The sequence below is a fragment of the Tenebrio molitor genome, chromosome 8 (assembly GCF_963966145.1).
Source record: "Tenebrio molitor chromosome 8, icTenMoli1.1, whole genome shotgun sequence".
Classification (NCBI taxonomy): Eukaryota; Metazoa; Arthropoda; class Insecta; order Coleoptera; family Tenebrionidae; genus Tenebrio; species Tenebrio molitor.
In genome coordinates, this window is record NC_091053.1 from 7545202 (window position 1) to 7573179 (window position 27978).

General features: G+C 37.9%; 1 protein-coding gene and 1 long non-coding RNA gene across 3 annotated transcripts in view; one reads left to right on the top strand and one right to left on the bottom strand.

The window, feature by feature from the left end:
• Positions 1-24565, top strand: part of CenG1A (Centaurin-gamma-1A) — a 107454-nt gene extending 82889 nt beyond the window's left edge. For both annotated transcript variants that reach the window (XM_069055428.1, XM_069055427.1), the window contains exons 2-10: positions 4165-4397; positions 10681-10822; positions 15656-15790; positions 15929-16801; positions 16853-17071; positions 17129-17371; positions 17427-17544; positions 17599-17956; positions 23579-24565. In XM_069055428.1, the coding sequence (XP_068911529.1) occupies positions 4165-4397; positions 10681-10822; positions 15656-15790; positions 15929-16801; positions 16853-17071; positions 17129-17371; positions 17427-17544; positions 17599-17956; positions 23579-23848 (2591 nt within the window). In that variant the 3' untranslated portion in view covers positions 23849-24565. The remainder of the gene's footprint in view (positions 1-4164; positions 4398-10680; positions 10823-15655; positions 15791-15928; positions 16802-16852; positions 17072-17128; positions 17372-17426; positions 17545-17598; positions 17957-23578) is intronic.
• LOC138136286 (uncharacterized) lies at positions 18876-19251 on the bottom strand. The gene is made up of 2 exons (XR_011161240.1): positions 19090-19251; positions 18876-19003 (listed from the first exon to the last, which is right to left on the bottom strand). It is a non-coding gene; the product is annotated as an uncharacterized lncRNA (long non-coding RNA).
• Positions 24566-27978: the final 3413 nt, after the last annotated feature.

Genomic DNA, 27978 nt, shown 5'->3' on the forward strand with positions numbered 1-27978 from the left:
TCTTTTTTTTTCTTGTCCATAAACTTGCACGTTGACCTCGCCGGGTTAAGCGACCGTTCCAATTATGTAAATCGTCTCCTCTTCTGGTCCGATCTTGTGATGAATAAATTGATGGCAGTTCCTTTTATTCGAGTTGTGCTTGCTTTGATTTTTTTTTTCGTTGGTCGATGCGTGCCCCATCGATCATAATTACTGTTCCTCCGAACGAGATCCAGATCGCAATCTCGCGGCCGCTTTCTGAACGTAATGAAGCATAAAAATTAATGAAGAGGGCCTCTCGACGGCGGAAGACGATCGTACGTGCAACAAGGAGGCGATTGTTGCACGATTAACCCCGTAAAAGCACAATCAAACAACACCTCCGGAAATTCGAGTAGCACGCGTGCGGTTTCCGGGTTCGGGAACCAGCTGGATATCATCCTGGTCACGCACCTGTCCCATCATCTCGAACGTGCGTTTCCTACGCGTAATAAATGGCGGACCCATATGGTTGCGGCCGATCGGTTTTAATTGCGGTTGAAACAGGTGGTGGTGTCGATTGGTGACGGAATTGCCCCTATCATCGGTGACGAATTGATGCGAGATTTTTTGGTGGCGGGTGAAATCGGGTCGGGAAACTGTACCTACTGCCGTTTAATTAGCTCATATTTTAGTCCGGTCCTGACGCGATAAATAATTCATCGAACTACCGGAGAGCTGTTATTTATTATCGTGATCCCAGGGAATAAATTAATTGAAAATAAACGACGCCTGTTTAGGGATTAATTTATGCACATGCTACCTACAGGTTCATCTAGGGACGGAGGGAAATGTCTGGAGGGTTGAAGCGTTTGATATATTCGGGGTTTGGACCATTGTTCCTTTGATGGGACGGCAAAAACGTACAATTTGAATTTGCTTTGGGCGAATAAACGTTGCCAACTCTGACAGTGCCAACTGGAGTGAATCTAGAACTGCTCCACGGGGTTTTGTACCATTCCTTACTTAACAAAACTTCTAATTTACATTTTACTGCTCTGAAGTTTTCTGGTGATAAATGTTTTATTTATAAACAACAAATACAGGGTGACTTTGAAGGTTGTGCAGATATTTTAACCTGTGATCGAACTCCACAAAAGGTAACGATTGATTCACTAATGCATCATACAAATGTTGATATTTTTCGAGAAAAAGGGGCTAAAAGATTTTCAAAAAAAGTTTGGGCGCCACTGAACTACAGGGTGAACCACAGAAATTAAAAAACATTGTTCAGACATGGAAAACGTTAGATACAAGGAGATGTTATCTTATCAAGATATTGTTAAAATATTTCATTTAAGGTAATGACTCCACTTTTCACTTCAATTTAAGAGACTCTTGTACTATGTACAGTCGCGAGCAATAAATTTTGGTCGTCAAGATCATTCTTTGACGCAATCGAAAATGGTCCATTGTAAAACAATCCTAAATATCATAACCTATCATCATATTGTATGACATTAATTGTCATTTTTGGACACTTTGTTGACATGGGCATAATCAGGCAGGGATTTTTTTTAAATTTGTGACAATCTAACCAAATTTTGAAATGACATTGACGACCAAAATTTATTGCTCGACCTTTCTTTTATCTAATGCTAAAAATGTTCTTTAAATTTCAAAAATCCAAAAAAACATGACCATATCACCAAAAAAGGGAAGATACGCGTAGCTAACAAAAATTTTAAAATGAACAGATTTACAAGGTGCACCCAGTGAAAGTTAATTAAAATGTATTAACGCTGAACACGGAATACAGAAAAATTACCATGTCAAGCTATTATCCTAAAATTTAAGAAACATTTCAATTCAAATAAATAATTAAATTTAATGTTTTTCTCTGTTGACAACATTTTACAAACGAGAGCCTCTTCTGACTGTACGATTTTCAAAAGTTTCTGCTTGTCGAAATAAAAATTTAGATCAGAAAATATACCGGGTATATCACGTCCGACGGATTTGAAAATGCAACCCACAATACATTTGCAAAGCAAATCAGAATATGGACGCGGAATAAATCCATTGTTCTAAACATTTTCACATGTTTTTTTTTCTGTTTTCTCTGTTGGCAACATTGAAAGACTTGACAAATTAGATTCATGTGCTTCTATATTATTATGATTCTATTTTCGTTTGAAACGATTCCAAATTTCACTTTATGTATTAGGCCCTAGTACTTTGATTCTTCTGCTGAATCTAAAAAAAATACTTGTTTAACAACTGTTGGTGTGTTAAAGAAATCATTTTGCAATCAAATGGTCAAAAAAATTACCGTACACTATAGTTTTATACAGGCCGTTTCCTAAAAAACGCCGCAAACCGTAGCTCTATTATTTATTGTCCGATTTTAATAAACAAAAGAAGCAGTACAATGGTTTAAAAAAAATAATACAAAACGGCTTATTTTTTTATTTTTTTCAACATTAACTGTTACGTCAAATAACTGGCACTTTGTTTTTTTAAATGGAAACATGTACATATTTATTTTTATTATAGTAGAGATTTTTTCTGATTTCAACGATGTCTAACACGTTGACTTTTGTGCAATAAAAATTCAAGAAAAATGAATTATTAATGAATTTGAAAAAAAAAATCCAGCGCACCGTGGAAAACAATGACAATGACAGTGGAAATACGACCTAAATACTTAAATGACATTATCCCTTTCACATTGTCATCGTTTTCCACGGCGCACTTGATTTTTTTTTTCAAATTCACTAATAATAAAACATCCTAACGTAATAAATCTTTTTATTTATTTTCTTGAATTTTTATTGCACAAAAGTCAACATGTTAGACATCAATGAAATCAAAAAAAATATTTCTACCAGAATAAAAATAAATAAATGTTTCCATTTGAAAAAAAACAAAGTGACACTTATTTGACATAACAATTAATGTTGAAAAAAATAAAAAAATCAAGCCGCTTTGTAGTGTTTTTTTAACCATTGTATCGCTTCTTTTGTTTATTAAAATCGGACAATAAATAACGGAGCTTGCGACGTTTTTTATGAAACAGCCTGTATATCAGATAACGAAAAGTGTTAATTTTAAAATTAATCGATTTAAAGGGTGAGTTAGTGTCAGTTGAGAGTGTTGTGAAGGATTTGCATTTATAAACAAGACTTTTATTTATAGAAAGTTATTCTGTCCTTGCAACGATAAGATATGTCATGTTGAAAGTAATATCTTAAGTAATGAAAGTAAATAATAAAGTAATTTATTTAATAAAAAATTGTTATTTGTTTTTAATATTGTTTACCCATTGATAACATAACATATTAAACATGAAGGTTTTTATTCAAATTAATCAGGATTTAATAAACTCTAAGATAGAATAAAACATGAGAACACAGACCCGTGGTGCAACACTGTTCCAATTATATTATAATTTTTGATTGATCTTGATAAATTGGAAGGAAACAAGCAGTTTCTGACACACTAACTTGTACGTGTTTGTTGTGATGGAAAGAACAGTAAATTTGTAATTCAAATGGATAACGAAAAAGGGTAACACTTTATACCAACTGGCAGCAACTGGCTGAAACACCGTTGGCTAAGCGTGTCTCTCAAGACGGGTAATTACGTCTCGTAGTCGTTTTATCGGAATCAAATCGACCGTAAAGTGTGATAAGTTAATCCTCGAGAGACAATTAATAGAAATTATTTCCAAGAATCCCGTACTTTTATCGAGGTGTATAATAATACCAAGCATGCAATGTTGTCGAAGATAAGAAACAGAAATGTAGGGGGGAAAAATCTAGGCGGAGGAGGTAAAGTTAATACTCCACTTAGTACACCTTCTGCTTCGATTTTTTCTGTAAATCTTGCTTTCGTTACTGTTCGTTCAGAGCTCTCCGATTTTTCTGCATTAATTCGAATTCACGACACATCTCGGGGGACTTCCTGTCACGTAAATGCGACGCTACCAAATGCCAGACAGACATTCCGGGGATTTTACGATCTGAAAAAGTGATAAGGTGACAGGTCTTTTAGCGTTCTCGTGACACCTTTATGGACTTTATGCGGATTCAGTGGTTTAATTCGACAATAAATCGTAAAAGTACTCACACCACGAACTAGACATATGTATTACTGGTTGCCTGGACGATTTTTTCGAAATGTAAATTCGTCGTTTTGTTGCAGATTCTTTCGTCAACAGCCAAGAATGGACGCTGTCGAGGACCGTCCCGGACCTTCGGTTGGGGATAGTTGGTTCGCTGTCTTCTGGAAAATCGGCGCTGGTCCATCGCTACCTAACCGGGTCGTACATGCAGGAAGAGTCGCCGGAAGGGGGCCGGTTCAAGAAGGAAATCCTCGTCGACAATCAGAGTTATCTGTTGCTGATCAGGGACGAAGGCGGACCTCCGGAACTGCAGGTATTACCGTTAAGCGACCCCATTTTGCGAAAGTCGATGAAAAATGCAAATCGGATGCGTTTGCACTTTGTTTAATTATTACCCGCAGCGGTTGTAATCGTCGCCGAGTGGGTAACCGCGTCCTCCTGGGGTAACTGTTGTTGGTCGGTGCGGTTTTATTCGGTGGCGAGAGGAAAAGCGGTGGCTAGGTGAAAATGGGGGCGGTCCGGCCATCAGCTCAGTTGAGATCGCGGCGTCGATATGTTTGTTTGTAAAACGAATTATTCCGGTGAATATTCATGAGATTGTCACTCCGAATAACTTTCACGCATCTGATCTGGGGTTGTTGATTCTGTACTAAATGCAGTGCTAGTGACATAATTTAGTACAGGGGTTAGGGTTTTAAAGATGAGAAAGTGGGCGCTTAAAATAGGACACCAGAACGATAAAAATATGTATCCATAATTTGTGTTCACGCTTAAAAATAGTTTTTCTCAAAACATTTACATGATAGATTCTAACGATGATTGTGTAAAATGGGAGAGATTGAAGCTACGAAAGTAGTTCAAGTGTGCGGATTCTGATACAAAACTCCCATGTATTTTCTTACGCGGTTTCAAATTAAGGTTCAAGGTCATTTGTGTGACTGTATGTTTGGTTGATTTCAATTTCAAACCGATTCAAACCTGCTTGCAAAGTGATAATCTGTTTGCAGCCAACAGTTAATTGACATAAACGGTTTTAAATCAATTGAAAAGATACTGAAAATGTCATCAAAATCACCATAAATGTCACTAAATAGGGAGGCAACCAAACTGAGAGGACACTGAGGGAATAAGAGAGGAGAGCAAAGTACTAAAAAAGCAATTCGCGATAGTGAGAGGAGAAGGGGGAGCTAAGGAAAGAATTAGTGGTAGAGAAAGAGAAGAAAAATGACAGTTTGAAGAGGCAGATTGGATGAAAAGTATGAAAATGATAAAGGAAAAGATGGAACAAAGAGAAAATAAAGAGAGGAAGAATAATATTATAATAACCGGAATAAGAGGAAATATAGAGAGGGAGTGGAAGAATGGTTGAAAAGGGAAAGAGTGGTGAAAGTGAACGTAAAGGAAGCATTTAGAATAAATAAAGATAAGAAGATGCTGGCAAAAATAGAAAGTTGGGAGCAGAAGAAGAACATTATGCTAAATAAGAGTAAGTTGAAGGAAAGAAAAGGTGAGAGGATGTATATAGACGACAATTTGACAAACGAAGAAAGGAAAGCAGAAAAGAAGTTAAGAGAGGTGGCTAGAGAAGAGAGAGGAATAACAAGGAAAATAGGATACAGAAAGATAGAGATAAACGGAGAATGGTTTATAAGGGATGACAGAGGGGAGAAAGAAACTGAAGAAAAATGTTTAGAAGGAGAGAAGAAGAGAAGGTGAATAAAAAGGTAGATGGACAAAGAAAACGGAAACCGGAAAAGAAGCACAAAGGGGAAAGTCACTACCGAAACAGTACAAATGGGAAGGTCAAGGGGCAAAACGAGAAAAGAAAAAGGGAAGAGCTACCGGGGGAATAATAACAGGGGTGAAATTGGGGATTAAAGAAAAGGGAAAAGAAGAAGGATGCATGGAAATAAACGTTCATATAGGCAATAAATGGTGGAAAATAATGACCATGTACAGTAAAGAGGTGAAGACAACAAGAAGACCTGTTGAAAACGCAATTAAAGAAAATTGGGAAGAATGTGTGCTCATGGGAGGGGACTTCAACGGGACAATAGGAGAAAGAGGAACAAGAAATTGGGAAGAGGAGAGTGGGATGGGAAAAGAAAATCCAAAGACAAGGTGGAAAATGCAGCGGGGAAGAGACTGATGGAATGGATCGAAGAAAATGGATGGGAAGTATTGAACGGGAACAAACAAGGGGACGAAGAAGGGGAATGGACCTAAATATATAGGTAGCAGGGGGTATAGTGAACGAAGAAACATGGGAAAGAAGAGAAAAATTCAGAATAGGAGAGAGAGCAGAGTCGGACCATCTCGAAATAGCTTTGAAGAAGCGAAGGGGAGAGAAATAACAGAGAAGGAAACGGGGGGGGATCGGAACAAAACTGTTTATTTTTATTTTTTTGGAATTGCTGTTGCTGTTTAAAGAAAATGTAATCAAGAATCGGAAAGCCCGTAGGGCAAAATAAAGCATTCTTTCTATGTAGAGAAAAGTGTATAAGGGCAAATTGCAGATAATTTTTGAAAAATATTAATTTAAATTAGTCGCAATATGACAAAAGCAAAGTCAGAAGGATTTGAGGAGTCAAAATGAAGGATGTATCCCACATAAGTATTGAAAAATGGAAAAATTTTGTGTAAATGCATTTTACAATGGAAAAATTAAAGAGTTTGTCAGTTTACGAATTCAAATATGTAATAGAGAAGACAGGAGTGAAGGAATCATTGTTCATGGAAGAGTATTTGTATTTTAAATTTCATAAAAATCCGTTGGCAAATAACCGAGATATTAGGCTCGAAAGTCTTAGCTCAGACACCCTGTATAATATACTATTACATGTATTCTTTTTCCGATAAATGTGTTTCTTTAATTTTTATATAGAGAAAATACAATCTATCGGGTTGGCAGCTCTGTATATCGTACGGCAGGTATTTTCAGCGCTCAAAGTAATCAGGCCCTCGGCTTCGCCTCGAGTCTGAAACCTAGTTTTCACGTTGGAAAATTCACTTACCGTAAATAAGTATTTATAATATTAAAAAAATATACTTAAAATAAAAAAAATGTAGAATGATGATTTTATGTTACTTGCACATACATGTACGAGTACAATTTACAAAATAACAAATTTTGTTTTAGTCTATTTATTTTTTTTTCTATCCAGTTTGAAAATCGTCCAACTTCCCATTTTACATTTTTATAAATAACAAATGAAAAGATACTCTAATCTAAAATCGTTTAAATTTTAATACGTTATCGTTATCCACAGTCCCCCAGTCGCAAATAAAATTCCCTATAGCTCTTTCGAAACTTTCTTCTCGTTACCTCTTTTCGATTCCGTGGAAGCGTTCGCGTTATCATCATTATCATCGCCGGCAGTCCAACCGGCGCCTCGGTTGTCGCCATCAAACCTGCCTTTTCTTACCTAAAGTACACGCACCGTCACGCAAACTCCTTAATAAATAAAGTATAAGGATATTACCGCGACCGGCTGCGATGAGGGTCGTTCAATTTTATTAAGAAACACGCTCGCTTAATCCATTAATAATTCAATCCGGAAAGCAGAACCGGCCCTGCCGGGGGTTAGCCGAAACATAAAAATTAGAAAAACGACTTCGGAAGCGCGACGCTCTCCGCAACAGAATTTATGTCACCACAAACTTCGACCAACGTCTGGGAAAAATCGACCCACAGAGGAACAGACGCGAAGAAATTCGGCCGCGAGTGGAAGATAAAGGATGAGGTTGGGGGCGGCGTGTTGAGTAGAGTCTATGGGTGTAGGGGTGTTTATTTTGAATTTACGTCGAGTGTCGACGCCGTCTTTAAATGCGACCTCCGGTAAAAAGTTGTCGATGGCGCCCCGTGAAGGTACAGTTCTGCGCACGATAAGCGCGACTGGATTCTTGACTGTGAAAGTTGTCACCTACAGTATATAGCGTAACTATACTTTGGTAAATGGTAAGTCGATGCGAATACTTGGTTGCCTAAGAACGAGGGGCTTTAAGCTCTCACTGCAAATTGCGTCTGTTTACTGCTTGATACAGTATGTCTTGAAAAAATTCTGCGGACTCAAAAAACCTTAATTAACACATTGCAAAATGGTAGCTGCAAAATGACAAATGTCAGCTGCCAACTGTCAAATTTGCAAGTCCAGAAGAGGCGGCACATCTACACGTGTACCATAAATCAGAGCCAACTACGATGTAACAAACATTTATAATAACGCTACACTCGATGCCGTTTGAGGGAAGTGATTTTCGAAAAGAATCATTGTTGGAGTATTCTGTCCAGCTGTTCGTGACAACAACTGTACAGGACTTGCTGATTTATTTTTATTTTCGATGAAATATAAAAAGATTTCAACAATTCGCTGGTGCATTCGTGATGCAAGGGGTGAAATGTTGCACGGGCGAAACGGGGACGATATATCGATTGTAAAATACAAAATTCGCGACAAGGACGGCTTTAGAGCGAGAAAAAACGAGGCGCCGCGGCGCTAGCAGCCCCTGCTTTGTCGGGTCTGCTTCAGTAGGGGTTTCGCCACCTGATGGACGAGTTGCAGCAGGCGTAAGAGACGGATAAGAGCGTGAGTTAAAAATTTCGTCTCTTGCCTTATTTTACATTTTTTTTTACTGCTTTTACGTGTTTGCTTTTATTGATTAAGTAGCACTTGAAAGATTCTTTTTTTTCAGTTAAGTGCACAATAGTTGTCAATTGCCTAATTTGTCCTTTTGTAATATTTTACTAGAACAACTCGCCATTGTAGATTCCCTGAATGGCGAAGTATCAAAATTATCAATCATTGATTCTTGATAGCACTTTGAGAAAATTAAATTTTTTATCTGATTTAATTTTTGAACCATCAAATAAAATACTCTTCCTTTGTGGATCGACAACAAAATTTTAATTTGTTACCTGGAAGAATTTTTTTGAAAGATCGCACCCCCAAACCTTCCGATTCCAAATCCTTTGACCGCCTAACCCCGCAACTGCATCCCCGGTGCAGGCCCAGGATTGCAGGGCCGGCAAAGTTCACTGATCCCGCCGCATCGCAAACTTTTCGGCGAATTGCATCATCCCCTAACGCGTTCGCCCTTTTTCTTTCCCAGCTCGGGGGTGTTTTGCGCGACTGTAAACAAACCATAAAATAGTTGCTTCCGGGAGTCGATCCGTTTTAGTTGGTCGCAATCGACGGGTTAGTTTCGCAAGTTAGGGAATTTCGATGGGGAGTAAGATGTGTGTCTTTGAAAGTTCGGGAGTCGCGACGAGGGTGGAATATTTAAATGAGGACATCAGGAATTCATGAGACACGATAAGAAATTGACTATTATAATCGATGTGTGCGTAGGGTATGCATAGAGAGTAGTGCTTGATCTTACAAGTCGGTAAGCACGTGTGGATGATGCGGGATTATTTTACATTGCGGTAAATGAAGAGCGACAGACGTGACGTATATTGTGGATTATTGATACAAATAGACATCAGGTATCGATCAGTGGACGAAAGCGGGTCGCACAGCAAATCCTGGATGATCTTGCGAGTGACGGACGTGGTGTCCGAATTCATCATTGCTGGAGGTTAAATGTGAAACGCTTTTCCATTTCTCTTTGACTGCCGGTTTTCATCTATTTCAAAAGGATATAGATTTCATCCTTTCCAACAAAGGATCAAATATAAAACGGTCGTTGGTGGTTAAAAGACAATTTTTATAAACAGATAAATTACATGGGTTGGCTATTTTTAAAAGTCAATTGTGATATATGAGAAAAGGGGTGACAGATCATAAGAGGGTGGAAATATGAAACGGACAATAATAGAGTTTGGTACAGGACAACATGTCTAAGGAAACTCTGAAGGGAGTCTTTTTGACTAAAAAACAACTAAACATTCTCCCAATCTGTCAGTCGCGATAGCTTCCAAACTGTCCCAATATGACCAAAATTCGGAATTAATGCTGTTAAAACATATTTGCATAACAGTTTTTATTTGCAATGCAAAAATTTCCGATGATAATGCGGAATCTGGAAAAGTACCCTGAATGCTTGCAGCGTTTCCACGTTGAATGGCAAGGGAAATCCTCTCAAAAAGGAATTTCTTTTATTTTGAATCACCTGATTCCACGATAAGTCGGTTTCCGATGACATTAATGAAATCGATGTTTCTTTGCTGTTAAATAAACTGACTTTCAAAGAAATTTTTTTTTCGCGTATACTTATGTCGGTTAACATTCGTCAGATTAAATTCTACATTTTCGAGATTGTTGGAGATTTTGCCAAACAAACAAGAGCAATTTATTATTCAGCAAAGCGAAAATCTCAACTTATTCATTATTAACGTACTAAATTATTTAAAATTTCTCTTTTGTGCGTTGATGGCCACAAAGATGTTAAAACTCTTTGAAGTTCTATCAGATGAGTCAGTGCTTTTTGTGCTTTATAGCATTTTGCTTTTGTTTTTACTTTGCATATTGAATTTTTCCGTCTCTCTCTCTCCCTCTTGCCAATTACCTTTGAGACAAACGTGATTAAGTAAATGAATAGTTCAATTGACTCCGATTTTTCGCCCGTCCCTGATGGTCGTTCTCTTTTTCTTCCAGTTCACCGCCTGGGTGGACGCCGTTATCTTCGTTTTTAGCCTGGAGAACGAGTCCTCGTTCAACGCCATCTACAACTACTACACGAAGATGTCGCACTACAGAAATTCCGCCGAGATACCTCTCATCTTGGTCGGGACGCAAGGTAAGCGGCGTTAATTAACGTTGTTTATTTACGTCCCTCCGAACGGCTTGTTAGGGGTTTTTTAAATGGCGACCTTAAGTGGAAATTTAATTGCGTAATTTGCGGAGACGGCCGAAGAGTGCCCGTTTTGTTTATTTTATTTGGTCGTGTCGAGCTGTCGGGACTAGACTTGACCCTCCAGGATCGAATCGATTACACCTGTTCGTAGTTTTTTTTTTTTATCCTGGACGAGGCAGTCAACCAGCAAAAACAAAGACGTGCAAGCACACTTTGTGTCAGAATCGGGTCAGGGGAGTTGGAAAAACGACTTCGGGAAGTTTTTCGATCTCTTCCTTGGTCTAGACTGGAATCTGTGCGATACGCTCAAAGAGTTAAGGCCTTGGAGTTATCGAGGTTTTAGCCAGGTTGTTTGTTTCTTTTTGTGGCTCGATACTTACCATTAGTTTATTGAAAGAGAACCTACATAAAGTTGTTGTTAGTGGCCCGTAACGACGGAAACAAAAAATTGGTATTGACGGTGCAAATACCGAAGAATAGATAGTGAGCGAGGATAAAGTGGATAATGAATATGTTACGTGTCTAACAGTTATTAGCATGGAGATAGTGAATTATGTGTAATTTCAGGATTTCAGGAGTGTTCTCCTAGCCAGGAAATTATACAAGCTTAGGACTTTTTTTGCGTTGGCTGCATGTCCGCTTCTACCGTGTTATTAATTTTTTTCTTTTGCTTTCCTATTATGTTCGCTGAAAATTATGGACTTTATCTTGGATTTTTGCATTGTTTTCTTTGATGGTTCTGCGAAGAATGACGTAATAATGTTAAAAAAACGCTATTACGACACCGTAACCGGTGATTTCTAAACTGTCACTTTCTGTACTTTACCAAACTGGATTTGTCTCGCTTGGTTCATTAATGTTTTTGGAATTGCAAGTCCTCGATTTCAATTATCTGTTTCATTGGACCCAAATTTGAAAAAACCTGCGACTGGTTTGCAAAATAAAAAATAGTGTGAATTGATTAGAATCGCTTTTTTGAAAATCTACAAGAGAAGTCTACTCGAAGGTGTTTTATTGCAACAGGTAACTATTGTTATTTTGCCGGTACGCAAACCTGTTGTCAAAAAGGAGCTTTGTTTTGAACATCTTTTCAAATGTCACTATTTTTAGTGATCTGTTTCAAAATGTCACTAGAATAGGTAGCAAGTTCCAGTTTTTGCTCTGGTCTTCTAGAGTAGGCATCTGTAGCTAAGTGGTTAAGAACAAGCCAATATAGAGGTCTTGTAGAATGTACCAAACGCCAGGCACCCCAAAATCATTGTGGGATCAGAAAACATTGATATGTTTTCCACAGTGGAGGAATCTGGATGAAATTTAGACCCAAAAGACTAGATCACTTGGGAAAAACAATTCACAAGAAAGTAGACTCAGAAAAGATCCAATAGATGCCAAAATTGTTAACACCAGATTACAAACTGATCTCGAAGACAAATCCAGCCATCACTGATCAGTATCCACGATGATTTCTTGAAATATTTACTACCATGAATAATTAAGCTTAGATTCAGCGTTCTGATTCAAAGACAAAATACTAAGGTATCAAATGAAGACTGAAAGGTTCACAACGTTTTTTGGATTTTTGGTGTAATACTACTGATTGAATATTTGATTTGTCTAGTGCAGGACTATTATGCTAAATTGATTTACAAAAAACTTGTTGCTCTCTAGAAGAAAAAAAAAGAAGAGAAAATGTCCTTGGTGTCCACGGCCTCTTTCAAAATATTTGATGAATTCCCCTTGTTAGTTAGATCTAACTCCCAATGTCCACTGTTTATTGCCAAATACAAAGCGCATTTTCTTGGTACTTATTTTCCGAAAGACAAAACAGAAGGAGGATGTATGGAAACCAAGAAAAATACAGTTGTTTAAGTTCTCTTACAAGTATTCTGATATGTTTGCGGTCGATAAATAATGCAAGAGCACCATACATTAAATGTCCTCTTCTTCAAAACATCATGATTAATCAGTGGAGAGATCTTTTTACACATGGTTGCAGAAATATTGAAGAAATTGCTCAGTGTAGCAGGTGAAGAATTTAAAAAAGCAACAAAATGATCGAAACGTGCCAGTTCTACCACTCCAAAGAAGACGAAAGAAAATCCGTCCGTTGAAAAAAATCGTATGATCACTTTTCATTTATTCATAATGGATTGTATCCCAAGCAGTTAAACCAGCGCAGAGGAATATTGTGCAAATCTGAGCCAACTGGACAAGAAACTTGTTGCTCCATCCATCCTATTCTTCTGACATGTCCCTTTCAAATTTTTTCCCCACTACATTGAAAAACTTTTTAATTGGAAAGAAATTTTCAAAAACATGGGGTTCTTGAAGTTACTGAGCAAAAGTTTTCTCGAGGTAGATCTTGTGGAACAGGGTTACTTTAAAAGTTGTGCAGATATTTTAACCAATGGTAGAACTCCACAATATGTAACGATTGAGCCAATAATGGCCTCATACAAATGTTGATATTTTTCTGGAAAAAGGGACTAACATTTTTTCAAATAAAGTTTGGGGGCCACTGAATTTTATGAAATTATGGGTCGAAAAAAAATCACAGTAGACTTTTTTGTTGTCATTTAATTGAAAATTAGGTCACTTTGATAAGAACCTCAATCTTAACCTCAATTTCAATCACAAATATCTTTCACCAACCTGGAGAAAACCGATATGGTCTTCGATCTATGGCAAGCCCGGTGGACATTCAGAGCTAGCACGGCAAATCTATGGTGAAAGGTTTCCTCAAAGGATACTTTCCAATGCACGAGCCTTTGTAAACGTTGTGTAGCATCTACGCGATCTCGGTCGTTTCGAAATGAATAAGCACGATTTTGGCTGCCAACGAGAAGATCGCATTTTAATTACAGAAGAAGAAATTCTTCACGAGACTGAAAATCAGTCACGAAGAAGTACAGGGTGATTCAAGTTTTACCGCCCGCACGATTAACCCTATTAAAAAATTAGTAAAAATTACGAAATGTTAAGGTTACATTTCCTTGATGTAAGGCTTCAAATGTGTGCAATCAATTTTCCCGTATCACTTCATTCAGAGCCATAAAATTTAAAAAAAATTGATTTCGACCAAAAAAAAATATTTTCCCGTGCACGCTCATAATTCACAATTAATTCAAAGAATATATTTATGAAATTCGCATCAAAAGAAAATGATTAGTTTTTGAATTATTCCAATTTTAACATTAGCAGAGAAAAATGATCAAGATTTACTGTCGCGAGCAATAAATTTTGGTCGTCAATGTCATTTCAAAATTTAGTTAGATTGTCACAAATTTAAAAAATTTCCCTGCCTGATTATACCCATGTCAACAAAGTGTCAAAAAAATGAGAACAAAATGACAATTAATGTCATACAACATGATGATAGGTTATGAGTTATGACATTTACGACTGTTTTACAATAGAGCATTTTCGATTGCGTCAAAGAATGACCTCGACGACCAAAATTTATTGCTCGCGACTGTACAACTGCAGTGTCATAAATAAATACCTCTTTGTTGGGAAACATCTGTTAATAACTTTTCTAGTAATTTTTTAGTCCCGTACGAGTACCATAAATAATCCATGTCCACCTCTATTGTTGAAGTGAGCGCCAAATTTAATAATAAATCATAGCTAAATTTTGCACTTGAATATCGAATTCCATTTATTTCAAAAACCGGTGATGCTTTAATGATTTCAAAGACATCAAATTTTTCCTAAATGTTTGAAAGGACTCTCAGTGAAAATTATGTAAATTAATGTAGCGGTTTTTGAATTAAAAAGAAATATTTACTCGTTTCATTAAAAAATTTGAAATTTTTGCAGAATGTTCTACAGCGTCACACAATCATTCCTGAATTTTTTGAGAATTTTAAATCGATTAGAAGTGTGTGTTTTCGCTCGGGCCGTAAAACTTGAATCACCCTGTACTTACTGGGCGTCTTGCAAATCATCTGGGAGTTTCTCAGTTTGCGAGTTCAAAACACCGCTCAGGAAATTCGTCAAAACAGAGGCATTCTGAGTCGAGTTCGGTTTTCTTGGGCACGTCGTGCTAAAGCTTGCATTCCAAACGATGGCAAGCATTTTAAGCAACTTCCTTGATGTTTCAATTTATTCTTTTACTCACAGTTACAGTCGTTTTACTTTATTGTTTAAGCCTTTGCTGTTTTCAGAATAAGTTGCAGGCACTATTTTATCATCACTTACAAATTTTATCAAAAAAACTTGACATTCTAGGTTGGTCCCTACGTCAAAATTGCCCGCCAAATTTGAAATTTCAGCGGTTTCCAAATATACTGATTCCTTTTATTCTCTTGTAAACCATTAAACCTCAAAAAAGTAGCTTAGCAAGGGCATCCCAAAGTAGAGCAATGGCAATTATATATTTACGTACATGCTTTAATTAGATAGAGTTGCGATTTACATTAAAAGTTCTTCTGATTTCAAAACTTCCACATGGTTGGAACCTTGACTGACCTTTTTTTATTAAAAAAAAAATAGGAATATTACTGACAGCGTTGCATTTCTTTGTATCATAGCTAGCATCTAAAGTTCTAAGCAAAAGTTTGCAAATCGTCAACCACTCGAGAAGAGAGTTACGTTCGTGTGTTCGTCAGTTTTTGTCACAACACTTTGCTCCCCTTTGATCTTGAAAAGGGAAAGTTCTGAAGCTGTTCGATCGGCAAACTCGCCCCGACAAAACTTAGCAAAATAGTTTGTCGACGTTTCACTTGTAAAAAACCATCGAAGCGTCACGATTTGACGATTCCTCTTCCATTTCAGACGCAATAAGCGAGAATAATCCGCGAGTGATCGACGATTCTCGAGCTAGGAAGCTGGCTAACGACCTGAAGAGGTGTTCGTATTACGAGACGTGTGCCACCTACGGTCTCAACGTGGAACGGGTCTTCCAAGACGGTGAGTAATCAAGTTTTACAATGCCAAAACGCCCTCGTAAGGCGAAATTGTATCACCTTGTAAAGTTGAAGGTAGTTTTTGGGTCTAGACATTCGCACAAAGAAGGTTCGCACTTCTATAGAGTCGTTGTTGTTGCAGCTTGTCAAAAAATCGTTCAACAACGACTGTCGGTGTCGACGACATGCCTAACGCCCACGAATTCTCGGCCTTCGACGCCGAACAACCACTTCCATCCTCCGGGCCCCATGTCCGTACCGAGACACATACCGCAAGTAACTGCCCAGTCCAACAACGGGTTCTCCCAAGTGTCTCCTAGTCACAATACTCTGTCCCACAAGGACTCGATGAACCTCCACTCTCTGGGAGGTCGCCAGGTCCACACTCTGTCCTCCTCGACGCACTACCTCCACCGTCAGTGCGACAAAAGTGAACCGAACTTCAAGTCCTCCGACGAGAAGTGGAACTCTTCTTCGTCAACGTTGAGTCACGGTTCGTCTCAAGCTCTCGTGGTGCAGTCCGTACCGACGGAGAACAACAACGTGGCCAAGTTCGCCGCTCCCCACCCCTTGGACAACGTCCAGCCCAACGCAAAGGACCCGAAGGACCTCCCCACCCCCAGTTCCACCCCGACCACGGCGCGGAAGAGTCGGCGGAGATCCAACCTGTTCACACCCTCGAAGAAGGGCGACGACAAGCTGAAGAACGTCGGGGACTTCGGCAGCGGCAGGGCCATCCCCTTGAAGCAAGGCTACCTGTACAAGCGCAGCAGCAAGCCGCTGAACAAAGAGTGGAAGAAGAAGTACGTGACGTTGTGCGACGACGGCCGCCTGACCTACCACCCGAGCTTGCACGACTACATGGACGACGTCCACGGCAAGGAGATCTCGTTGCAGTACGTCACGGTTAAAGTCCCCGGCCAGAAGCCGAGAGGGTCGAAGTCGATCATCACGGTGGCGGGGACCAACGGCAGCAGCAGTATTAACGAGGGGCTAGGTGGACTGTCGCTGAGCGGTTGGTCTCGAATTCTGTCCCGTCGGCAACAATCTCGATTTGTGGTTTCAGGGAAGGACAGAAGGACCACGGAGAAGGTGTTGTTGAGTGCGTTCGAAGCGGTCAAGGACCCCAGTTCGAAGTACTCGCAAGTGAGCGGCGACGAAGGTCTCGTCTTGTCGAACAGTAGTTCTTTTGTCAACGGCGACGGAATCAAAACGGAGACGCCGAACGTGAAGAAGAGGCACAGGAGGATGAAGAGCAGCGGAGTGAAGAACTCGGAATATGACGGTGAGTGGGAGGCAAAGACTTGTGCGAAACGTGGTGGTCATTTGTCGGTTGTTGCAGACCCTGACGGTTACGAGTTCTACATCGTGTCCCTCGACAACAAACAGTGGCACTTCGAGGCGTCGAGTTCCGAAGAACGCGACGATTGGGTAGCTGCAATAGAGCAACAGATTCTGAATTCTCTCCAACTGAACGAATCTTCCAAGGGGAAGAAACAGAACAACCCAATGGAGGCCGCCACAATACAATCAATACGTAGTCGTGTACCTGGAAACGGATTCTGTGTCGACTGTGACGCAACCAGTACGTCCCCCAGCGTAACAACGACAACTCGCGACAATAACCGATTGTTTTCCAGATCCGGATTGGGCTAGTCTGAATCTCGGCGTTCTCATGTGCATAGAATGTTCGGGGATTCACCGGAACCTCGGATCTCACATTTCTAGAGTTAGGTCGTTGGATTTGGACGAGTGGCCGTGAGTGGTTTCCATCCTTGTGACGACGCGATCTAACCGACTTTTGTTTTCCAGTTCCGGCCATCTGAGCGTGATGTTGGCGATCGGCAACACTGTCGCCAACTCCGTGTGGGAGTGTCGGACGCAGGGCAGAACGAAACCTGGACCCACGTCGAGCAGAGAGGAGAAAGAAAGGTGGATAAGGGCGAAGTACGAAGGCAAAGAGTTCTTGCCGCCGCCCAACAACACGATGCCGTTGGGACAGCAGCTGGTCGATGCGGTCTGCAGTTCCAACATGAAAGCTATTGTGCACGTGTTGGCGGCGGCGAACACCGAACAAGTCAACTCGACGGTGGGACCTAGGGATTTGAGGAGTCCGTTGCACTTGGCCTGCGCGATGGGAAACCTCGCCGTAGCTCAGTTGCTCATATGGGTAAGTGGAAGTGGAAGGAAATGAGCGATCGCGATACCAAATGGAAAATGATTCGATACAGATACATTACGCAAATACGAGCGGCATGCCGTATCCGAAGAAGTACAGCTTGCGTGTTAAGATTTTGACGATAAGTTTCTGTTCCACTCTGATCATTTTAAATAACAACAAACATCACAACTAGGAGGTTCTAGAATTCATGATTGTGATAATAGTATATTATATCATTAAGGGCCGGTTGCACCGACGTGAGTTAAATTTAAGTACAGATTAAAATATACGAAAACATTGTTATAACAATAGATAACTAAAGTAACGAAGCATTTTAACCTACAGTTAACTTTAACTGGCGTTGGTGCAACCGGCCCTAAGAGTAGAAGTGTCTCTTTTTGTGCTAAGCCCAGAGATTGAAGACCGAAACGCAGTTGAGGTCGACAACTGGGCGAAGCACAAAAAGAGCTTCTACTCTGCATGATATATAATATTTTATCTTCAAGCGGATCACAAAAAAAAAAATCGAACATGAACTCACTTATTTATCTTCAAATTTTAAGGCACTAGTAATTTCTACTTCCCTTGTTATTGGTACTTGAAGTTTCAATAATATTAGTAAAGTCTACAATGCTATCTATCCATTCTATCCGATGTACTTTCTGCAAATTTCCACCTAAAACTTTCCCAAAATGGTGAATGATCGCGATTTGTAATTTTTTGTATCCTTAATTTTTTCTGCAACGTGATCAAGAATGACTGAATCTGTTGGTAGCAATGAAAATTTGAATGATTTTGGTACCACTGTATAATCTAAACGCATTTCCGGTTGTCAGCTTTGACAGAGTTGACAGGAGAATTTGACGTTTACCATCAAAGGGTCATTTTTGTAATAGCATAAACTAGAGTGGTATATAAGGGATAAACATACATATAGTTGAATTTTTTTAATAAACAATTGTCAAAACGTTGTCTTGTTGGTATGAGCCAAACTGTGATTTTCATGATAATACGATTGGTCACATTGAGTGTCAACATTTTTTTATGTAACTGAGCCTGCGCCCCAACGAGCGAGAGTTTATTTCAAATTCGAAAAGGTTTCTCCTGATTTCTCATTAAATTTGTTTTGAAAATGGATTCACGGAAGAAAGGTACGGGAAGTGAAGTGAACATAACCTTAACCATGATTTGGTGTCAAATTGTTATACAGCTGGTCCATATGTCCAAATTTTAGGGTGGTACAGTATGGTTTTTTACTTCATTTTGACACTGACAATTGTTTATTAAAAAAATTTCACTATACATACATACATACATACATACATAGCATAAACATACCCGACATAACCAATTTTTTTTTCAATGTCGTGTCAAGTTAACACATCCGGTCAGTGCCAATTACGAAATAGAAAAACACCAATATTTTTCAATTGTTTCATTGCCAACAGACTCAGTCATTGTGGATCACGCTGTACGTTAGCCCAAATCTTCGATATCTCTCATTGTCAAATTGGTGATTTCATTGCATCAAAAGAGATCACCCTTAGTGACAAGTAAGACCTAACCTACAATAATAATTTATAATTATTCTTCCTCTAGCGAACTCAGAAATTTTACCTATAATCTGTTTCAAAATCAAAAATCCACCACCTGTTGAATTATGTTGGCAGAAAAAAAGAAATCCCTAGAATAAGATTCATTTTTGGGTTGGCCCAACCTCCCGCAAAAATTTGACATTGAATTGTTGAGTTTATTTACGTAACACAAAATAATTATTACGTACAAAAAGGTGGTAGCTACCATATCATACCTTTTGAGTGAAATAATAAAATGAGAATAAAAAAAAACACTATGAACTACGCCCGAAACGACTCTCAACAATTTTCTTTCATAACCCCATTTTTTCTGACACTTGCAGACACACTAAAAACAAAAGTTGGCGACGTTGTCGGTTGTATTTTCGAGGTAGAATGCAGTGTTGCTGGATTTTTGATTTTGAAACAGATTATATGTAGCCAGAAACTTTTCATCAGGAGCAGTTATGTAAAGTCTGTTTTTTTAATAATCAATTGTCAAAGTGTTGTTAGGTTGGTATGAGCCACTGGTTATTTGATAGTAATTAGGTTGGCAACGTAAAATGTCAACTGTATGTCAGTATGTCAGTCATTGATGTGAATTGTGAAGGCGCTTGCGCTAGTGAAGCCGCAATTACATTTAAATAAAAATAAAAAGTTAAATGAGTTTCCGAAAGCAAGGATCTAACACAACGAGAAAAATTGGCTATGATTAGATTACGTGAAGAAATGCAGAGAAAAAAACCGACCATGCTAAATTGCAGTACCTAAAGATGCACACATATTCGAGCGAGGTATTTTCTTTTATAATTTTAATATATGGGCCAATGGTGTTCGTCACTGAGAGGAACTGATTAGAGATGGGAAATCTACCAATTGAGGACATTCTTTCAATAATAATTCAACTTTCCGCAGAATCATATTCGGAAGACGATTGGGGGTTAGATTCTAAAGATGAATAGGTAAACTGCTTATATTACCCATTAAATAAATTCCCATTTTGCTGTATATCTTCAGTTGCCCTTTTCAGTGTCATTATGGTCTTTATTTCTTGTCTTTTGGTATAAAATTTGGTTACACCTGAAACTTTTCTGACATTTGAAAATTACTAACATAACCTCAAACCTGATCTAGGGAGATTTTGCGATAGAGGTGTTCCGAAATGTAAGGTTTCAGGGTGATACAGCCTGTTCTTTGAGGGAATTTTGACACTGACAATTGATTAAAAAAAAAATGGACTTTATAAATCATACACTTTTGGCCCGGGACTGTGGTCGAATTAGATCTACATTGAGTTTGCCACGATCTGCATTAATTTTGGAGCCATCGCCGTGCATTTTATTTTTGAACAGTACACACTAACTTCAGACATTCTCTAAATGTACAAGACACGTTATCAAAAGGTAAATAGCAAACGATTAATACTTATTAGGCATTCACGATCTTTTTGGGACCGAGTTGGTTATGACCATCTAGTGATTTTGTTGGCAGTACCTAAATTCCCTAAAGGAAATTGACATTTCTTGTGTTAGGTTAGGTTGTTTTCAGTTTAGGGCGTAGAGGGATATGGAGGGAGCACTCTTCAAAAAAGTGGATACGACCGCGCTTTTCTGTAGACCTAATAAAAGGTCTCCAGATGAGCCGAGCGAAACCGAAGTTAACGCAGATATTTCATCTTTCCAGTGGCGTCCCTTTAACTTTTTTCTAGGGACAATTTTTGTAGGAATTGTGGGAAGACGACCGTAAATATTTAGTTCAAAATAAAAACAGATCAAAGTTATACAACTGAAAAAATACAAAGACAATTCACCAACCGGTTCACGTGTAAAAAAGCAAATCCCAGTACAATGACGGAACACCGACGCCTATGGCGGTCATTTTAAAAGGCGTCATAAAAGGTCTCCGTAGAGGTCTCGCGACGTGCCGCTTCCTTTACATTGCCAGCATAGGCAGTGCTCCCTCCATATCCCTCTACGGTTTAGGGTTATATTTTCTGAATAGGTACATTGTTACTGGATCTCTTAAATCTGGTCTGTCCTTTTTAAATTAAATTAAATCGTTTAATAGAAAATGTTTATCGTAATAAAATTATTTTAGCAATTTTGACTGTTCCTTTGACGGAATTTAAATTATTTTTACACACTTAATAAATCATTTAGTTTCTTACGAATATTAAAATAATAAATCTGGCAATACGGTGGCAAGAAAATGTCGAACAGACACTGACAGAAAAAAAAATTGCATCCGTTGCATCACTGACTCAGTTAGTCCAACATGAAAAGAAAAAATCATAGCCAACTCGGTCCCAAAAAGATTGTGAATGCCTAATACAACTGTTTACCTATTACATCCATGGACACGCCCACAAGTCCCACAACGGGCGGCTCGTTTTTAATCACAGTCAGATTATTATCACCGTCGAATCGGTTAAATATTCGATCATAATTTTGTTATTTCAGCAGAATCAGCAGAATTTCATGTTTTGTCGACGTCTTTTATTTAGAATTAAGCGGAAACGTTCGCAATTTGATAAAAACGATAATTTGGAAGGAAACGAGCGCGGTTTTGAGGCCGCCGTCCAGATTTCTGCGCAGACTATTTAACAAAATGTGGTCAGCAACAATGAACGATTCATCAGAATTTTAGTTTGACAACCGCAAATCGCGATTGGTCAAGTTTGTGAAGGATTTTGTCGGAAAAAGTTTGTGGTTTCGGTGGCCACAATTAATGTGAATTGCTTTTAATCATGAAGCGGTCTGGTTTCGCTGATTAAACATTGAAAAATAGCCGAATTTTTGTTTTATCGGTCTAATTCATTTGGAAATAATACCAACCGCTGTGATCAAACAAGAGAAGCTGTTGTTTTCGTTTGTTTTGTCAACATTTGATCAAAGTTTTAATGAAATATGGTCTGAAACGATATGGAAAAATTATGTGGGGATTTTTTTGTGGCGTACGAGGATAATTAAAGGTAATCAAGAAGAAAAAAATTATATAGGTAGCATTGAAGTAAAAATAGAATGTTCGGTTTGGTGTAAAAGAAAGCAAATATGTACCTCTAAATTGGGAATGAGAAATGTAACAGAAAATGTTTTTTTTTTTAACTAGTCCTTGTAAGTACTTGAATAAATTATATTATTAAATAGAGTGCCCAGACGGGAGAAAATTTCAACTGAAATATGTTGCAAAGAATATTGTAGAGGCAGGGAAGTTTGAACACTTTAGTTAATTAATTCAAGAGAAACATATTCGATGGCTCTGTTGACTCTTTACATATCAAAAATATTTAAATGCGAGAGTCTAATCGGATTGACGGACATGCTAAGCACAGACTTTGCCAATCTGTGTTTTGATTTCGGTCCTTCCTCTTTTATATCGATTTCTTGGTGTTCACCAAATGTCAACAGCCTGACCCCTGACCACCATATTCTGTACGTTAGGTTTACAGGATGTATATTAGAGTGCAAACCTGTACAGCGGACCAATGTATAGAGTGTCTATAAATGAATGTGGGATCCTAGTAGGCGCTGAAAGTTTGTAGACTCTTTCACTAGAAATCGAATAATGTTAGTATGATCTACGATATGCAACCCTCTGAACAAATTGGTTTTAGTGGTTGCCTAGCTTGAGAAAATGCATTATTGGTAGGTCTCAACATTCTCAACAAATTACTTAATTATTGGACACTTACGAAGAAAATAAATAACATCAGAGACTCATTTAAAAAAGTAACAGTGAAAATGAAAGAAATGGTTCGAAGTGTCCTCCATTTTAAACATTTTCTCACTCTCACTTTCCTGTTCTCAAAAATATTTTGTAACATTTGTTCATTGATATTACGATAACAGTTGGTAATCTTTTCTATTAACTCATTTAAATTTTTTTTTTTTCTATTAGTCTTAAATGAGTGGTACGGCTTGCCGAACCTTTTCGCCTCAGCGGCACTTTAAGATTGAAACGATTCCAATTAACACAAAGATGATTTTCTAGAGTCACTCTGTATCGAATCGTTTTATCGTTAACACCTTGACAAATAACTGATCGTGACCTTTTGCAGCACAACGCGAACGTGAAGGCCGTGGACCAAGACGGGCGCACGTGCCTGGCCTACGCCCGCGCCGCCGCCAGCATAGCGGCGGCGAAGCTTCAGACGAGCAACAGCGTCTCAGCGGACGTGTCCGCCGCCGCCAGCAGAAGCCTGGTGGACCTCCTCCTCTCCTATGGCTGTCCCGAAGTGTCTTGCGTGCCCGGGAGCGGCACCTTGCCCCGGAGACGGGGCAGCCAAACGATGCCTCAATTCGAAAAACTACCATCGAGCGTTATCTAATTTTATCACCGCGATCCGACTGATTCCATAACTCACACACAGGGTGCGCTGTCACGGTCACATATTTCTAAATTGTTCTCCGATCGAATTAGGTTAATTAATTCAAAAAGTGTTCATATTCGACGAGTCAGAGTGTTCGCGATGCTGTTCTGTTATTTATTGAAGGTGGGTGGCGACGGTGGCATCCCTGTATTGTTGTTACGACACACTGCACTGATTAATGTATAAGTGTACCTTGAATCCCGATTATAGTCATGTTCGTATGCAGCTGTACAATCAAGTTTTTGTCAAAGTGTCACTTGGTAATGCACATTCGTACTTAATGAGTTGTCTTGGCGTTTGACAGGTTTTCGTTTGAGCCGTGATTATGTCAATTTTGCACCGCAACACTCGGTAATTGTTAAGTCTAGGTTTTCATGACTATGAAGTGAGTATTAATCGTAAGCGACTATACCTATACAAATCTTTTATATGTGAATTTGTAATATTTGTACCTTGTACGTGATAGTAATTTATCTCTTTGCAATGTCCCATGGTTTGCGAGTGTTTTGTGTACTGTGGTATGGATTTATTTATGCAGAAATACTCTCTTTGTTACGTTATTAATGTATATAATTTCGCCAAAGATTTGTATCTATTGTTTTGTATATACGAAGCTAAATTATGTACAGAAATTATATATGTTGTTCTTCCTTACATAAAAATGTTACGAAATTATACCATCGTTTTATTTCTCACCACACAATAATGTCGACAGAACAGTTCATCAACGTAAGATTTAAATTTTGTATACATAGAAAATTAATCCACTTGGGGAAAATGTACAGTGCATTTTTTTAACTGTTGCCATATTTTTGTAATAAATCATGAATAAGACCACGTAATGCATACTGTTAGAACAACGACAAGCAGTTGTATTTTACTAATTTTACTCTTCAAAGTTGAAATTAATGAACGTAAATAATTTGACAAAAAAAGTAGTATGCGATATGGGAAGAAAAATTAGGTTTTATATTTTAATTTATTATTTATTTTAATCATAGCCTCGAGGAGATCTCGCTATTTATTTTTTAAATGAAAGGGACAAAAGTGGAAATGGTCAGATGAGTCAGGTGCTGGTTGAGCCGACAGGGACGCTATTCTGGTGACCGCTCGACGTGCTATTATTCCGGCGCGCTAGAAAATATTTTTTCACAACTTTTTCGACAGTTAATGATATTGAATTGTAATCTATCCGATAGTTTAAAAAATCTTCCAACTTTGTTCCAAAAATCGTTTGAATATTTTCATCAGAACAAAAGTTAACAGGGGGTATAAGTTTTACCATGCAATTCCCTATGGCAACAGTTAAAAAAAATGCACTGTATATCGAGTTCTAGATTACTGTCTATAGCTTTTAATTGTCAAGTAGAAAGTGGACCAGGTGTGGAAATAAGTTTTCAATCACAGTGTTAGTCATTTTAATGTCGGTAATTGATAATTTTTATACCTGCTGTGTATGCAACCAATAAAACAAGTGCTTCACGAGTGGTAAAACTGGGTAAAACACAGAATAAACATTAGAATTAAGAATTAATGGAAAAACACAATAACTTTCTTTTAAATAAAGTTTACGTGTTAATAGTAGTAATTTTTCTAAACATTTTCGAAGACATTTCTCTTGAAAATGTAAATTATAGTTTGACAAAGTCATAATTATAGGACAGTTCTGTCTTCTGGTTGTTCCTGTTTTATATCTTTTTTAAATTAATTGCTAAAAAGATATAAATATATCAAATTCATTGTGCATAAATTCTTCGTTTTCAGCATTTTCAAATACAAGGTATTTCACGAGTGATAATGAGCCCGAAGGAACAAAAAATGCAACTCTCGATACATTTTCAAAAAAAAGCCGGACATTTTAATTTCAGTAGCCAGCTTTTTTCGGAAATGTAGTATGGGTTGCATTTTCAATTCTGTCGGGCACATTATCACTCGTGAAATACCCTGTGTAGTACTATGGCGGACAATAAATTTAGGCCGGCCTGTCATTGGCTTGACATCAAAATGTGAAGCTGGCATTATGTTCAACCGTTCAACTAACCCCATTTTCGATTTTTGTCATTCTTGTCATCGTGACAGCGATAATTAAAATTAAAATTGGGAAAAGAAGCGTGCACCAGAGAGCAGTGCTACGACAAATCAGTTATGCTAGTGCGTCATGATCTGTAAGTTACGAAAAGGGCGAAGGAAACGCCAAACAGCTTGAAAACCTTTAGTTTAACAAACTGACACATCAGTCATAATAACAATAAATGGTCGCTTGCATTGGCTTTTTTGAAATGTCAGAAATTTGCCGGCCTAAATTTATTGTCCGCCACAGTACAAATTTTTACATTTATTAGATATTGCTATTGCTAAAATTTGGTTATACAGGATTATTCAGATAAGAATACGGATTCACATGAGGGCCATAGGCAGCCCAAAATACACCTTCCAAAGCCACCTTGATAACTTATTAAATTGAATTTTTTTTTTCTAATTTGCTGTTTTAACAAAGCTATTAACACATCCGAAATCTTCTATCGTATCAAAAATAAATTACTCCCTAGAATTTAGGGATATGCGTTACTTGGTTAGGTTGGAGGCTATGTGGTTTCTGGTGACAAACAAAAGACATCGTAACCGTAAGGCAGCGAATTCTTTGTAACAGTTGCATAGGTATGGCTCTATTTCTCGCTAAGTGATGGATGTTTTTTCGTTTCACAATCAATTTTGGTTTCTGGCGGGATATTTAGTTGGACTTAATCTCTCAATTCATAGTAACCAACCTTAAGCATTTAAAATTACTTTTGAAAATTCTAGTTACACACAACATAAAAAACGTTATTTCTCTAAAAGTTCGAATTCTAGGGAGTAATTTATTTTTGACACGATTATACATTTTTTTATAAACTATTGTCAAAACGTCGTCATGTTGGTATGAGCCAATGCCAAACACTGATTCTCATAATAATACGATTGGTCACACTGAGTGTCAACATTTTTTTAATGTCATTGAACTTTTTAATAATTGTAATTGAGCCTGCGCCCTGACGAGCGAGAGTTTATTTCAAATTTGAAAAAGATTTCTCCTGATTCCTCATTAAATTTGTTTTGAAAATGAATTTGCGGAAGGAAGGTAAGGGAAGTGAAGTGAACATAACCTCAACTATGGTTTGGGATAAAAGTGTTATACAGCTGGTCCAGAGGGGTACGTTTTAGAGTGCTATAGTATGGTTTTTTTATTTAATTTTGACACTGACAGTTATTGTTTATTGAAAAAAAAATCACTTTACTATTCTAACAATGAGTTAAAAATGAATATTTTTGTTTCCAATTATTAAATTTAATTCACATATGACATACATTACTCTATTCTCACTTGTGGACACAAGAAAGTGAGAGTGTGACTGACACATCTGATTTATGTGTCTTGCTAAAAAAGTGAATATCAAACCGTACTACATCACTGACTCGCCTACGTAAAGATTTTAAGAAATCTATAACTGTTTGTTTGTTTGTTTTCATTAGAATTGTTACCTACTGGACCACTGTGTAAATTTGTTAGATACACGCAATTAGAATACATTATACAAATTATATACAATTTATTATTCATTATACAGTACATTAGTCTTAAGTTTTGTGGGTTCTAAATTGCTCCACTTAACACATTACCATATACTGAAACATCGAACGTGTCTACAAAGTGTAGCAATAGCAAGATACATACATATATACAAGACTCTCTAAAAATATTAATTTGTATTAGAATAGAGACAGGTCACTTAAAGCTTTTATACCGAGATAGTCAAAGCTTCTGGACAAACTGTTCTGCGAGAAAATAAACACCTCATAAAATATGTATTGACAAATTAGAAAAAAAAATTCATTCAAGAGAATTATTTAATTACTGTTTATATTGTGGAAAATAGGGAGGGTAGTTTTTTTTGGACGAATTGTGTGTCCTATTAATTTACCAAGATACATAGTTTGCTTCGCTGAATGGTTTTAGCATAGAAGTTTTCACTTCTATCGTGCGGTCTTAAGCACACACTCTTTTTTGAATTTTTGTTTAATATACCAAAAGAGTACAACTCTATAGATTA